This window comes from Anabas testudineus, chromosome 21 (assembly GCF_900324465.2).
Source record: "Anabas testudineus chromosome 21, fAnaTes1.2, whole genome shotgun sequence".
NCBI lineage: Eukaryota > Metazoa > Chordata > Actinopteri > Anabantiformes > Anabantidae > Anabas > Anabas testudineus.
This window is the reverse complement of record NC_046629.1, coordinates 3,378,266-3,392,487: the sequence shown is the minus strand read 5'-3', so window position 1 is coordinate 3,392,487 and position 14,222 is coordinate 3,378,266. Positions and strand designations below refer to the sequence as shown.

Here is a 14,222-nt window from a genome sequence, read left to right as displayed (position 1 = left end):
TGTTGACATTTTCATGTCTGTTAATAAAAAAAAAAGACCTATTATTCAGTTGGCTGTGACGACCTGTTAATATCCAGTGATGCAGCAGAATCAGATTTAGGATTAGAGTCATGAGATGTAGAAAATGCTGTTAATAAAACATGACACCATGCCAGATAGGTGTTTAATACAATTTAAAAAACAAATTACAGCTGAAGCTAAATGTACAACTCCCCAAAAAGAACAATCTGGAACAATTACATAAATGTAATACTGACATTTTAATCCTGATGGAGTCTGTGGCACTGAAACATCAATTTAACACATCAAACTCACACCTGAGCAGTTTAAGTTAGAGCTGCAACAATTAACTGACGAGAAATAAATCATTTATCTAATTTGTCAGACTTGTCTTTAAATTCAATATCTTTGTGTTCTCAACAGTTGCTCTGACAGAACAAGTATTGTTCATTTTACTGTTACAGTTGATTAAGAAAAGTAGGTGCAGCTCAATTTAAAAAAGATATATACAACACTTCTTTTTTTTTTCCAAAAACAATTGTTCCCTTTTATAGCATTTATCACCCCAGTGATTTAGTATTTGCACTTTTGTCAGACTCGTGATGTACATTTTAAGAAATTGTGCATTTTATTGGCTATTCCCTAATTATTTATTGAAGGTTTCTTGGAAAGAACTGTCGTATTAAGTACAAAATAATGGAAGTCAAGTTTGTTTCTGTGAAGGAAGCTGCTACATGTAAACTACAGGGAATAATACTTATCCATTTACTCTAACAAACCTTAAGGTTGTGGTATCTTAAATCAGGTTGGTCCAACCCATCAATCGCCCTCTAACTCACCAAATGACATGCTTCTTTCCAGGAAACTTCTTTAGACAACATTTGTAAATCAATCGTAATTAATAGACAAGTAAAACAAAAGGAATAAAAAGAATAAAGACCTGTACACTTTCCCTTTAAACGGGCACTACACACTAGGTTTCTACTGAGCCATTCTATCCAAAGTATTTAAAAAAATGTGATTTGAGAAGCAAACGTTGTTGGCGTCAGTGGCTTCAGGTTGACAGCCACACACCTACGGGAGGTGTCAGGGAATGGCAGAAAGCTAGTGCTGGTCATTTAACAAGTTGATCTACAGAAATTAGTCACTAACGGCCATATTAAAATCTATTTAATACCTAAAACAGCTGTACCCTGACGACTGTCGTTATGATCGCCACCTTATATGTAGTCATCCCCAACTATCAGTTTCTTCATGATTTGGGAGGGAACACAATATTTAGCTGAACTAAACTTTAAAATCCTAACTAAGAAAAAAGACTAGGGTGTAGTGCCCCTTTAAAAAGCACCAACAACGTATTATGAATACAATAACAGGTTTGTCTCAAAATAACTTTGTCCGTTACACAGGAAGTAGCAGATGTGTTGCCAGTACCGAGTTGTGTTTTGGAACGTCTGATCTACTGCAAAGGCCCCATAGAAAAGCTTAGTGAAGCAGCTGCGAGCTGCGCTGTTAACCAAAACAGGAAAATTAACTAGATGTGCATTTTCAAAACCAACCAGGTAGTCTTTGTCCTTGAAATCCTGGAACTGGAAAATACTGTTTGAGTTCAATTTACTACTGCCCTCTGAGGTGGGCGATGTGATGACACGGTTCATTTAACCTAAGCAGCATCTTTTATTTGACAGTTTGACACTTTCAAAGCTGAAGACTAACTGGTTGGTTTCGCAAACACAAGTCTGGTTGCTGGTCCATCCCTGAAAAAGACATTCCCAGAGCTTTTCTCAGGGACCTTCTGACCGGGATTAGCAGTACCATATAAACTGTAAGCAACCAGCAGCAGTTTGACAGAAGAAAACATGTACACAAAGACCACTGCGGCCAAACTTAAATAATACTTTCAAAGTTATGCATGATGAGCCATAACCACTTCCAGAATGATTATGAAACGGCACCAGTCATGTTATGTGAGTATTGTCAGTACCTGTGTGCACAGGAAGCTGCAGCATCTTCATTGATGACCTACTTCAGTGTGCAAGTGAGGAGAGGAGCTGGCCCTCAGCTCTGTCAGCTTCACACACAAGAAGGTAAAGTGTTAAAATGTATTTATGCATCAAAAGAGAGAGAGGGTCTTTTAAGAAAGACATAATTCAAGCTGTGAAGGAATGCAAATAACAGTTTAAGTGATTAAGCTCAAATAAAGTAAAAAGAAAAACAGCCCATTTACCTCCCTATACCACCAGTGCTGCTCCCATAATGTCCAGCAATGTGTTTGTGCTTTAATACTGTAACAGTTCACCATGGGCACCTGAATGCATCAGAAACTGGCAATTATTTAAATAAGTGTCTCCCAACAAGTCTCTGTTAAAGTGTAGACCTCTACGTAATACATCATTATGGCTTAAGTAAAAAAAAAAGTGCTGAGTTCATCTACATGAAACTCTCATTAAGTCTGTGGACTTTGCAGAGTTCAGGTCTTTTTCTCTCTCCACTAACGCAAAAAACAATCCTGAAAGTTGCATTCGTCAGTTTTCCTGCTTACATACAGGTGACCTCAGCCTTCCCCTCTTCCTGCTCGAAGACTCCTTCCTCCAGGTGGGACAGGGCACTGGGATACCCCCCTCCAAATACCGGGAAGCCCACGATGCCTCCTGCAGTCGGGGAGAGCTCCTCTGGGGTGACGGGGCTGCTGACAGTGCAGCTCACAGAGCGACTGGACACGTCGCTGTGCACAGAAAGAGCCTGCAGACAGGGAGGCAAACAGCTGCTGGGTCCAGTTCAGAATATGACTACAGACACCTACACCTGAACTTAATTTAGACTTTACTTAGAGAACCAGAGCTGCATTGATGTTAAAGTGTCAGGTACAGTCTGGAGAAAGTTTGTGAACCAGGAATTGGGCTAAAAAAAAGTGACACATTTAGTTACATACTTCTAATGTTAAGATTAGATAATTTCCAACAACAAATATTGTGTAATGTTTATGTCTTATTTGTTTAGGCATGTTCACATGATCTAGTTTTATGTCCTATTCATGCAGAAATAGAGGATATTCTAAAGGCCTGTATCATAAATCCAGTTTACTGTCAATGCACATCACCAGTGTTGGGCTCAGTGAAGCAGGGAAGACAAACAAGTCACCATACACCACTGCATGATGACGGGAAGGGCAGTTTTGACTTTGTTCACCAGGATGCAGTGTAACCACAGAAAAGACTTTAATTCAGTCTCCATCTATACAAGTGTGATACCGACTAATGATCAGCGTGGTTTTCTTTAAACGGCACAGAAGGAAAATGTCTATCAATCATATCTATGCACAAAACATTTCTGAGGCTGACTGATACATCAGTGTAACATTTAAAAGTAAAGTTATAATATATTACATATCTGTGACTAATAACTTAATATGTGGCACAAAATATTGGTCAATGTGTAAAGTGAGGTCTGGTGTCACCTGGCTCCTGTGTTGTCCTGCTGCCTGACTTCTGACTGGCCTCTGGAGAAACACAACCTGTTTTGTGGCCAGGTTCCCATCACTACACACAAACACGGACAGATGTTGAGGGGGTGGTTTTAAATCACTAAAGAACAGACTGAATTCCTAACAGATATTTTTATGCGTACAGAGAGTTCTACCAACCTGTCGTGTCGGATGATGGGCGTAGGCAGCACACACGTGAGCAGCCAACCAAACTCAGCCAGCGTGTGAAGAAGGGGCCCGTAGTCAGTTTTTACATTGGAGCCCTGGACGTAAACACAATATGAGATGTTTAAGAAACATGTATTGTCCAATCCACAGACAAATACTGAACAATGATTTAATTCAGTTCTATAGTGACCTCAATGACTGTCCACTGCTCTACAACGATGGTGTCGTTGGCGGGAGGAGAGGTGCTTCTCTCCTCATACACAAACAAGCCCTCCAAAGATCTGGGCACCGGCTCACCTGAAACACAAAAGCTCCCTGTGATTTGTGCAAACGTCTTCCTGTGGTGTCACATTTCAAACACAATGATTAATAAGCCAGCACCCGCAGATTTGCTAACGTAGTCCGGTACCAAATAAGTGATGCACAGCAGATCTTTTTAGCATCCCAAGTCTCCTCTGAGGAAGTGTGTCACCAGAGAGGATGTCATTCAGCTGATAGTGACCCAGTTATTAGAAATAGGTTAAGCTGTGAAAGCGGAGCAGTGTGAAAGGCTCTCGTTCTTACTGCCTGCAGTGGACGTAGTAGTACCTGTCTTCAAACACAGGAAACCGAAAATGACTTATTAGATCACGATGTAGTTTATAACTAAGTGTATATATTTCCATTTGTCTCAGGCCTCAGAGGTCTACAGATGTGGATATCTGCAACACTGCAGAGGAACCGGAAGTGAGGTCAGGAAGGTCGGGAAGACGACTCCAAATATAGATGCAGTGGGAAGAGGAGCCCAAACAGGAAGTGTTTGTGTAAATCACTTTTTAACGAGAAAAAATAAAAATGCTAAGTTTACAAGAAGGATGGGAACGACTAACATGGTTCCATTAACCATGCTGAGCGTCGTATCTACAGAGGATTAAAAATGACTGGATAAAAACACAGAACAGAGAATTACAGGACCCAGTCAGAACTTCAACCTTTAGGTGTGTCCCAGTACACGAACGAGTCCACCAGGGACCAGCCTTTGCGGTAGTAGGCAGCGGTCAGCTCCAACCAGTCGGCTTCCAGGGCGCTGACAACCTGACCCTTCCTGGAGACGCGCATGGAGAGCGCCCCCTGGTGGTACTGACAGGCCAGTGAGTCTAGAGGAGCACAGCCAGGAGCCCAGGAGTGGAAGAAGACCAGCAACCTCAAGTCTGAAGGAAGAAAAGACAAAGGAAGAAGAACCGGTGTCGATGCTTGTCGAGGTTTATCTTCAATAGACACAAGTCCAGAGAGCGGGTCTCACCAGGACTGTAGGTGTTTTCCTCCAGCTCTCGATCTCCAGGCGGAGTACGAGGAGGGGTGCGTGGAGGAGAGCGGCACCCCCTCTTGGGACTGTGAACCCTGCCGTTTGTGATCCCGCTCACCTGCTGGAGGACTGAGCCGACGAATCGAACGCCTCCTCGGGCACTGCTGTTCACCTACCGGAGGAAAAAAGTCACAATAAAACTTTATATATTATCTGTATATATTTATATAGATAGATGGAGGCGACAAAACTGAGAAATGTAGGTGTTTCTCAGGTATATAGATGCAACCTGGATGTGAGCGTGCATGTCAACTCAAACACAGTGTGGTTAAGTTCCCAGTGACACTGACCCTGTCAATGAGCGCTCTGACAGTGTCGCCCGTCAGAGAGTCTCCAGGTAACGGCCACTCCTCCACCCTCAACATGGGCACGCTGTGACACATGGACGTCGCCTGCTTACTGAAAACACACACAGAGAAAACAGAGAGATACAAACATCTGTCAGACAGTGAGACAGGTTTAACTACGTCTGACACAGCCTCTCTGTTCTGGTCAACAGGGAGTTTGTGGTTTCGTGGCCTCAAACCTATTGAACTCGTCCAGCTGCAGGGTTCATGGTTCACTTGTAATTGTCACAGAGCTGCAGACACCAACACATGAATCATTTATAAGCTCAGCAGGAGATGACTACCAGCTACTGTTTGAGCAATTACACAAAGGTTAAACAGCAATTTAGGCAATTTACACTAAAAGATGGAAGCGAGCTAAAAAAAGCCACAGAGAGTATTTACATTTATTTTAATTTAGCATTCTTCATCCACCTCTCCTGCCATAGTTGTGAAATTAAAACGATCATCACAGTTACAGCTTCCCAACCTATCAAACCTCAGACATCAGACATCCTTCATTTCCATTGGCTGCTCCGGGACCCCTGTTGTTGGGGGGATTTTTAGCCAGTAGGCATCACGAGAGACACAAGTCGAACCAAAACATAGTCGGGCACGCCACTCTCACCTCCTGCCAGAGCTTTGCATTAAATATGCAGCTGACTTCATCTATGATTCATCGATTTACTAGACAGTATGATGGTGGATAAGTGGGCACAGCTGGAAGTCATGTGTGGTACCTGGGTCTGGGACGGGCCAGGATGGCACGATAGAGCAGGCTGAAGGGCAGCGAGCGTGTTCGTCCCACAGACAAGATGATGGGGTGCAGGGCAGCCAGGACGTAGCCTTGGGTGTAGTAGGGCAGCAGGGCCTGAGGCAGCTCGGACAGCGAAGCCACATACTGCACAGTCGGACGGCTACCTGCACGGACAGAGAGAGGATTGGTGGGAAAACAGTCAGTACAATGTGTTCTACAGCGTCCAGGTTCATCTGAGGGACGTTCACCACGTGCTTATGTAGAAGTTTCTTTTGTGCATGCACACACAAGCTACATGCATGTTTTCAGCTCTGCACCTCCAGCTGTAGTGTGAGAAGCATTGAGAAAGGTGTGGCTCAGAAACGCAGATACAGAAACACACGTGTGTTTAGAGACATTGAGTGTAATCATGCTATTTGTGACTATTACAGGACCACAGCTAATGATTCTTCTTCATTATCATTCACTTGCTCACAGGGTTGAGATTTAACAGCATTTAATCAAATGTGAATTTAAAATAAAATGACCAATCATAATGAGGACTGTGTGATGTGGTTGAAACTAAAGCTGGATTCTTATATTTATTAATTTTTATAGTCATTACCTCTGATTTCTGTTCACATGTTGTCTCTTCCCTCACCACCCATCAGTGTGTAGACTATAGTCAGTCTTCTTGTGCCCTCTGAATGAGTCTTGTGCTGTTTTTCTTAAAACCCTGGCTCGAAATCCCTGTGACTATCACCATACTTCCTGTGTCCACAAAGACTGGCTGTTCACAGAGAGGCTTGGCTATATGCCCCACACACACACTCTCTCACACACACACACACACACACACACACCAAAAGGCATTTCCATTGCAGTAAATGATTTGTTTTGGATGCAGAGGAAAGAAATGGGGATTGTGACAGAAAGTATGTGTGAAAGAGAGAAATTCCTGACTACAACCCCCCACATTCTCACGAACACCCCAGAGATCAGGGAGACCAGCACACAGTTGAGATCACAGCAGCCTCTCAATGGGCTGTCGGGATGGCTCCATTATGAGACTAAAGACCACCAGAACCTCAATGAACCCACTAAGGCAGGGGCCGGGCAAACACAGCCACAGTTTACTGGCATTCCTGTGGGTTTAAACCCTCTCTCCAAATGCTGGAGCTGAAATTCATCATGGGGTTACGTGCTGCAGCTGGTCATCAAAGTTAATGCTTCACTGTGGGTGTGCAGTAACTTATTTTGCTTCTGTGGACAAAACATGCATCAGTAGCCCTGTGTGGAGGTCGCACCATAAAAAAACTATAAAAACAAGCGACCAGGCTGCAGTTAACCGCTCCCAGGAGAACCATGATGTCAGACACAGGGGCCAGACCAGGCGCACAGGCACTTTGGGAGCACATACGAAAAGAAATGTTAATATCAAAAGCTCAGTGTTGAGTGACTGACGAGATGTTAACAAGCAGCAACTTGTTGAGCTGCAACATGATCACGTAAACTAAAAATGTCTAAAGAGATGTAACCACAAAAACATACGAGGCGATCACAACCGGACCAGTTTCATATCTGCTGATGTTCAGCTGAGAGTCAGAACTTTAGTAATTTTACAGATACAGGCCCAGATACCCCCCCCCCCCCACACACACACACACACACACACACACACATCTAACCACAGCTTTTGTTGCAGCCTTTTACTCTTCTCCTCCCATGCTTTCAGACCTCACACCCCCTCCCACCCTGCTGCCACTTGCCCCCATCAACCTGCACACTGAGGGCTCTGTTCAGAGCTGTGTAGGGGGACGAAAAGGGGGAGGAGGAGAGAAGGAAGGGAGGGAGAATGAGGTAAAAAGGGGGGAACTGGCAGTGGGGGAGTGGCCGAGGGGGGTTAAGGAGGAGTTGAGCAACAACTTAAAGCACAGTGAGAGGGACAGAGCTGAGAAAATGTGAGGTGAGGGGGGGAAAGATGGATTTTATGATGTGTGAGTGATGAAGTTCAGACGGCGACGGGGAAAAGCTGCCTGGCAACAAGGAGCAAAGGAAACACAGGAAGGAAACACAGGAGGAAACAAGGAGTTAATGAGGCTGGAGTCGAGCACCAACATCAGCGTGTTAACATGTTCACAGTGACGACACCAACAGGCTGATCATCACCTGATCCACGGCCTCTTTTACACTTTTGATATGAATGTTTCTTCTTAATTCTCTAATTAATCAGTTGAATCAACAAGAGAATCAGGTTCAGAGCTGCAGTGATTCTAAATTATTAATGATCCTTTTTAAAGCAATCAGTTCATAAAATAACTGGTCACAGCGTTGAAGCAGGTTTCCAGGTCCGTCCTTCAAACCTCCTCTACATTTAATAATCACAACACTGACTGAATCCAAAATAATCCATCATGGACGACGACATTCAGATTAAACAGAGATTATAGAAACTACTCATCTCTGAAAATAGAAAAGCAGGCAGAGCGACTTCCTGTCATGATCACAACAGTAAGTCAAGGCCTAGATAGGTCAAAGCTCTTCTGAATCACTCAGCGGACCGAGACAACATCCCGATTCATCCACCCTTTCTTCACCAAACCCTCCCTCAGCTCGTCCAACCAGTGATGAACGCGTCACTTTAGGTTAAACCATCTCTTCACTCGTTAAATCTCTTTGTAGCTTCATATTTAATCTTCTAGTTCTGACCTGTCATCGAGTGTGCACCCTTCACCCTTCACCCTTCACCGAAGTGCAGCTCAAGTCTTCGCACGACACTCCTCCACAGATCGAGGCCATGGTTTCATGAGAGGAAACACAGGGTTTAGTGTCTTTACATTTGCATGTTCTAAGTTCACCGATGCAGAAAAAACCCGGATCATGATCAGGGAGACGTCCCGCTTTGCTTTTTTTCTCTCACATTAACAATCTCAGACGTATCTTGTTCCTGCCCGACCACAAAGTAAAGTAAAGACTGAGTTGTGGATTGTACTTATGGACAAATGGACGACTGCATCAATTAGAGTTAACTCTGCAGCACTGTTTCCCAACAGTTTTGCCTTCATGTACGTACTAAGAATCATCATCACCAAATAAAACTCAGATCAATACCTATAAAAGTCCACCCGCCTTCTCGCAGCCCCCCCACACAGGATATGCACAGCGTTCAGTTTACACTATTTATACAGTAATCAGCTCAGGGAGCCATTAGGTACTTTGATGTGCTGCCTCTGGCTCCAGGCCCACGTCCAGTCTCCTCTCAGTCGGAGTAAAACGAGGCCAAGCTGACCGGGAGCTGCAGCTACCGGGCGAACCATGGGAGGCTGGAGTGTGTGTGTGTGTGTGTGTGTGTATGTGTTTCTACATCCAAGCGTTAATGAGAGGAAGAGAAGCCAACAAAGTGGGAGCTGAGTGTGTGACAGTCGCTGTGTGTCCCAGAAACGCTTCATCGATTCAAGGAGAGGGCCAAAGCAAGGTGGGGCGGGATGATATCCTCCAGGCTCTAGAGGCTGTAGAGCTCCTTATTTTTATTTATTTTATTAGTCTTGAACGTGTTTATCTGAGTCGTGTTTTAATCTTTCTGTACAGTTTCACTGGAAACCTGTACTTGTAACAGCCCTGACATCAGTCCAGTCATGCACAGACACCGTTTAACACAGTCTGTGAGCAGCGCTGCTAATACTTGGATTATTTTACCAGTGCTGCTTCGCTCCATCTGAGAAGTGTGAACCTCGAGAATTTTGGGAGCACATCAAATATCCTCTCCATCATGGAGGTGGTTTCAAGCTGGAGAGCAAACGCTGCCAAGGAGCTCGTTTGAAGGGAGAGTGCCGTCTGTGTTGAATGTGATTTACAGCCACAGAACGACGCAGAGATTTCTTCATCCTTCATTTGGTGAGAAGAAACGTGACTGAATAAACAAAGATACAGGTTCCACCTAGTTTCTATAAAATCCTAAAATCAGGCGTTTTACAGGTCGAGTCTTGTACAAGACAGAAAGAAAAGACACAAAGAAGCTCCTGAAGGTGCCAGACACCAGCAGACTGCACCAGAAACACTGCTGCTCATCTTTAGCTGTGCCAATTATGGAGCTTTCACACTCAGAAGGAAATGTGCATCGACACAATCACACAAATCCAAGACGGCAGCAGGTCTGGAAGTGAAATTCACGATTTACTCACAGCATAAAAATACACCTTCTCTGATCCAGTCACAAACACCCAGCTGCATGTTTAAGAAGCATTAAGGGTTCAGAGACACATTCAGAGGTGGTCGGGGAGGAAGGCGCCCAGATTTAGACCGATGAACGATGCTGAGATCATTTACAGGTGAAACATTTATAGAGCTTTTTCATCACAGGACAAAAACAAACACAGCTGGATACAGCAGATCTGCCACAAGTCAAACAGAGTCGAGATGAGTCACCCTGCAATGACTGCACCTTCCTATGGAGCTGTACGACACACACACACACACACACACACACACATTAATATCTGTTAGGCAGCAGTAACAATGGACTGAAGATAAAAATCAAACGTGAACAATGACACAACATCTAATCAAACTCAGAAACCTTCAGGAGCTGCTGTGAGTTCTGGTGTAAACCACAGTTTCTTCAGTGGATCTAGACACAGTCTGTGACTCACACACAGTCTGAAGTGCTGGATTTAGAAGTCTGAGAGCAGAACTCATGACTCCCTGCTGCCGCTGCTGAGGACGACGCTGACGATGATGATGATGCACTTTATGCATAATTTTCCAGATGATGCATAACTACGTCCTGTGGACGAGCACGAACTGTTTACTGTCGGGTGACAGAGGAAGTTGTCATGAAACGAGAAATCTGAAATCACACCGTTACCAAATACAAAAATAAATATGGTACAGAGAGTTTGTTCCTTGTTCTAAACTGTTTTGCTTTCATGAGGAAGATTTTGCTGCTCTTCTACAGCTGCTCTTCTACAGCTCAGGAAACTGTGCTGCGATATTATTACTGTTTTTCTTCTAGAGCTACTGAACACATCACCTCCCAGTTCCTCGTCTTACCTAAGAACACTTTGACATGTGGACACAGGAGAAGCTGGGGACTGAACTGGAGATGTTAACATGTGGTTGTTGCTTTTCTTTTCTGACATTTGATGAGCAACATAATAAGCAGACGTGAGAAAACAATCTGCAGGTTAGTCTGCAGAGTGGTGAAGCCATTAGAAGGCAGGATACATACTTCACTTCCCCGACTCCCCTAATTTGGAAAGCAGCACTTTCCTCCATCCTTCATTATTGTGTCGGCCTGCTGTTTACATGCGAGGCTCCCATTCAGAACTTAATCACCATTTCCTTCCAAATAGGTCACAGTCAAAACAGCCAGTCGGACCAGACGAAGGGATTATCCTAGAAAAAAGGCAACGATCGGCCATCTGAGCTGATCACACACGTTCCAACGAGCTTCCACATCCCAGCAGGGGGCCTCTCTTCAGTTGGTACTGAGGTGTGCTGCATGTCTACCACATGAGACGGGGAGTGTGTCCATGTGTGTGTGAGGGATGAAGGTCGACCAAGGAAGGCAGGAAAAAACCCTGTGTGACCTATTTCCAGAGAGGCTGAATGAAGCCCAGCGTTCCACACTCGTGCATTTGGTCGATAAACATTTTAAAGGACTTTGACATTAAACTGTATTTGGTTCATTAAAACAGGGACACGGACACCGACTGTACAATCAGCTCTGCTGCACTTTTCCAGGAGCCCAGGGAAACGCGGCTCCAGTGGGAATAATAAAGTCCTATTTAGGATGATTTGATTTCCATGTAACCAAAGAGGAAGTTTGATCAAAAGAAGAAGCCGCAGTTTTAAAACAGGAAATACTTTAAAATTATAGTTTGTGACTATTCTGACTTCTGTAGTCGTCTCAGGTGGTGAACAGAGATGTTACAGAGAGAATAAAGACGACAACACAGATTCATCAGTGGAAATAATCCCAGCTCGCACGTTTTCTTTCCTCCTGTTGACTGAATACTCATTGATTTATTTATTTATTCGTAACTTGTAGAGCTGGAACCGACCAGATTAGGAACAGTCGTCTATATTTTTCTCTGCTGATCAAATAATCAGTGAAACTTTCTGTCCATTATTTAATTATTGTTCCAGCACTAAGTTAAACACTGACTGAGGGTTTGAAGCTGCAATAATTAATCAAACCAATAAATCAATGAGTTGAACAACAGCAGATTAACTAGAGGAACAGTTTATCTTTAGGATTCCTCCTTCTGGACTGTGAAACTACTACTGTCCTTTATCTTCTGACATTTTGATTAATCGATGAAGTAACATGCAGATAAATTGTTGGTTAACTAGTTTTAAACTGTGGAGATGATCACTGAGACACATTTACCTTCCAGGCTGAAGTCCAGCAGGACGTACTCGAACACTGTGTCTGTCTTAGTTTCCACCTGTGGTCTCTTCAAGGTGGAGTAGATCTTCCCCGGACTGCTGTCCTCCGGGTCTTCCAGTTTCCTCAAGCCGCAGCCCATGGCCTCCGAGGGGAGTGCAGCCTGTCTGAGAGCGGGGTGGGAGCCGCGGAGGATCCGCTCTGCTGCAGCCGACACACACCGCGCTGCTGGGCTTCAGGTCTCCGCCTTCAGCCGGACCTCTCCATCCCCGCTCGGTCCCGCTCGGTCCCCGCTCGGTCCCCGCTCGGTCCCCGCCGCTGACCCGTGTGAGAGCTCGCAGATAATCCGCCGTGTGACCGTGGAGCTGCACAGGCTGCAGGTCTGAAGCGTGGAGAGGAGAAAGTGTCCTGAAGTGAGGAGGGGACAGAGGGGACAGCGCTTCCTCTCGGACTTTCAAAATAAAACGTCAGTCATTTCTCTGAAACGTTGTGATCACATGTTGTGGTCATTCTGTGTTTGCTTTGTCATTTCGCACCTCTAAGTGATTATTTCTGTGTCATTTGTGTCTTGTTTTTATCACTTTGTGGTTGTTTTATATCTGTTTGTGGTTCATCTTGTTTGTTTTAAATGTTCTGACCTGTTGGAAACAAACTTTTACCAAAACCAGATTAATCATTAAATGAAAATAAAACAACTGTTGCTGCTTAATTTTCTATTAGTTGGTTAATAATCTAGTTTTGTTGTAGATTTTGAATTTTTATAACAAATACACACATGCTACTGATTAGATTTTCATAATAACAATAATAGTTTCAACCATGTTTTCAACCAATGCAAAGTGGCAGCTCATGGTATTTTCTCAAATAACCTATTTTTCCAGTTGTCACGGTCATGAGTAAAAATCCACTGATCTTAAGTTAGACCAAGATATCTTTTAAATATTGCAATTCAGCAAAACGAGACAGAAAAAAATGCATGCAAGTAGCATTTCATGCAAGCTTGGCTTTTAATTTAAAGCACGTTTCATTTTTTATTCAAGCTTTTAAATAAAATCAGTGCCTGCATTCATGATTCTAAGGCTTCGTTATGGTAGTTTTATTTTGAAGTACATTTTGCTCAACTTCCGGTCCCGTCGAGTGTGATCGCTGCTAACTTGATGTTGAAAAGTTTCCAGCGGAGAAAAAGTTACAAAAGATCAAAACTACTGGTAAATTTGCAAAACTCCTGATGTTCACTGTGGCTTCATGATCCCACATTTACTAAGAGAGGAGATGGATGATGAGGATGAACTCTGGAAATGAAACATCTACATGAGGCTCCACTCCTTCTCCACCCTGCATCATGCTGCACACGCACAAACAGCCAGGGACGTGCACGCATGCGTGAAAGTTTGAATTGGTGGAGAAAACCCATTCCCACAGTCTCATAAAAAGGAAATTTACTCTGAAGCTGCTGAAAGTCCTGATTAAAGTGCATTTGTATGACACGCTTCATCCCCTGCACGTTCCCGCAGATTGAGAATAAAGAAGTGTGCATGTGTCCAAAAAGTTCAGTCAACAGCACCAGATAAAGATGAAATCACAGAAGCTTTTAAACTTGTTAGAATAAAAAAATGTAATTATGGTCAAGATAGGCCACAGTTTTACTGAACTGACTCACTAACATGAAGATAAAGTGTTAAACATGAAGGTAAAGTGTTAAACATGAAGGTAAAGTGTGTTAAACATGAAGGTAAAGTGTTAAATATGAAGATAAGTGTTTAAATATGAAGTAA

The 14,222-nt window shown here is 43.6% G+C and overlaps 1 protein-coding gene across 1 annotated transcript; it reads right to left on the bottom strand.

The window, feature by feature from the left end:
• Positions 1 to 150: 150 nt before the first annotated feature.
• On the bottom strand, positions 151 to 12,940 carry rftn2 (raftlin family member 2). Its single transcript, XM_026375647.1, has 9 exons — positions 12,451 to 12,940; positions 6,064 to 6,244; positions 5,288 to 5,396; positions 4,935 to 5,109; positions 4,624 to 4,842; positions 3,843 to 3,949; positions 3,644 to 3,747; positions 3,458 to 3,539; positions 151 to 2,742 (listed from the first exon to the last, which is right to left on the bottom strand). Exons 1-9 carry the CDS (start codon positions 12,587 to 12,589, stop codon positions 2,539 to 2,541), a joined length of 1,320 nt encoding a protein of 439 aa, XP_026231432.1. The 5' UTR covers positions 12,590 to 12,940; the 3' UTR covers positions 151 to 2,538.
• Positions 12,941 to 14,222: the final 1,282 nt, after the last annotated feature.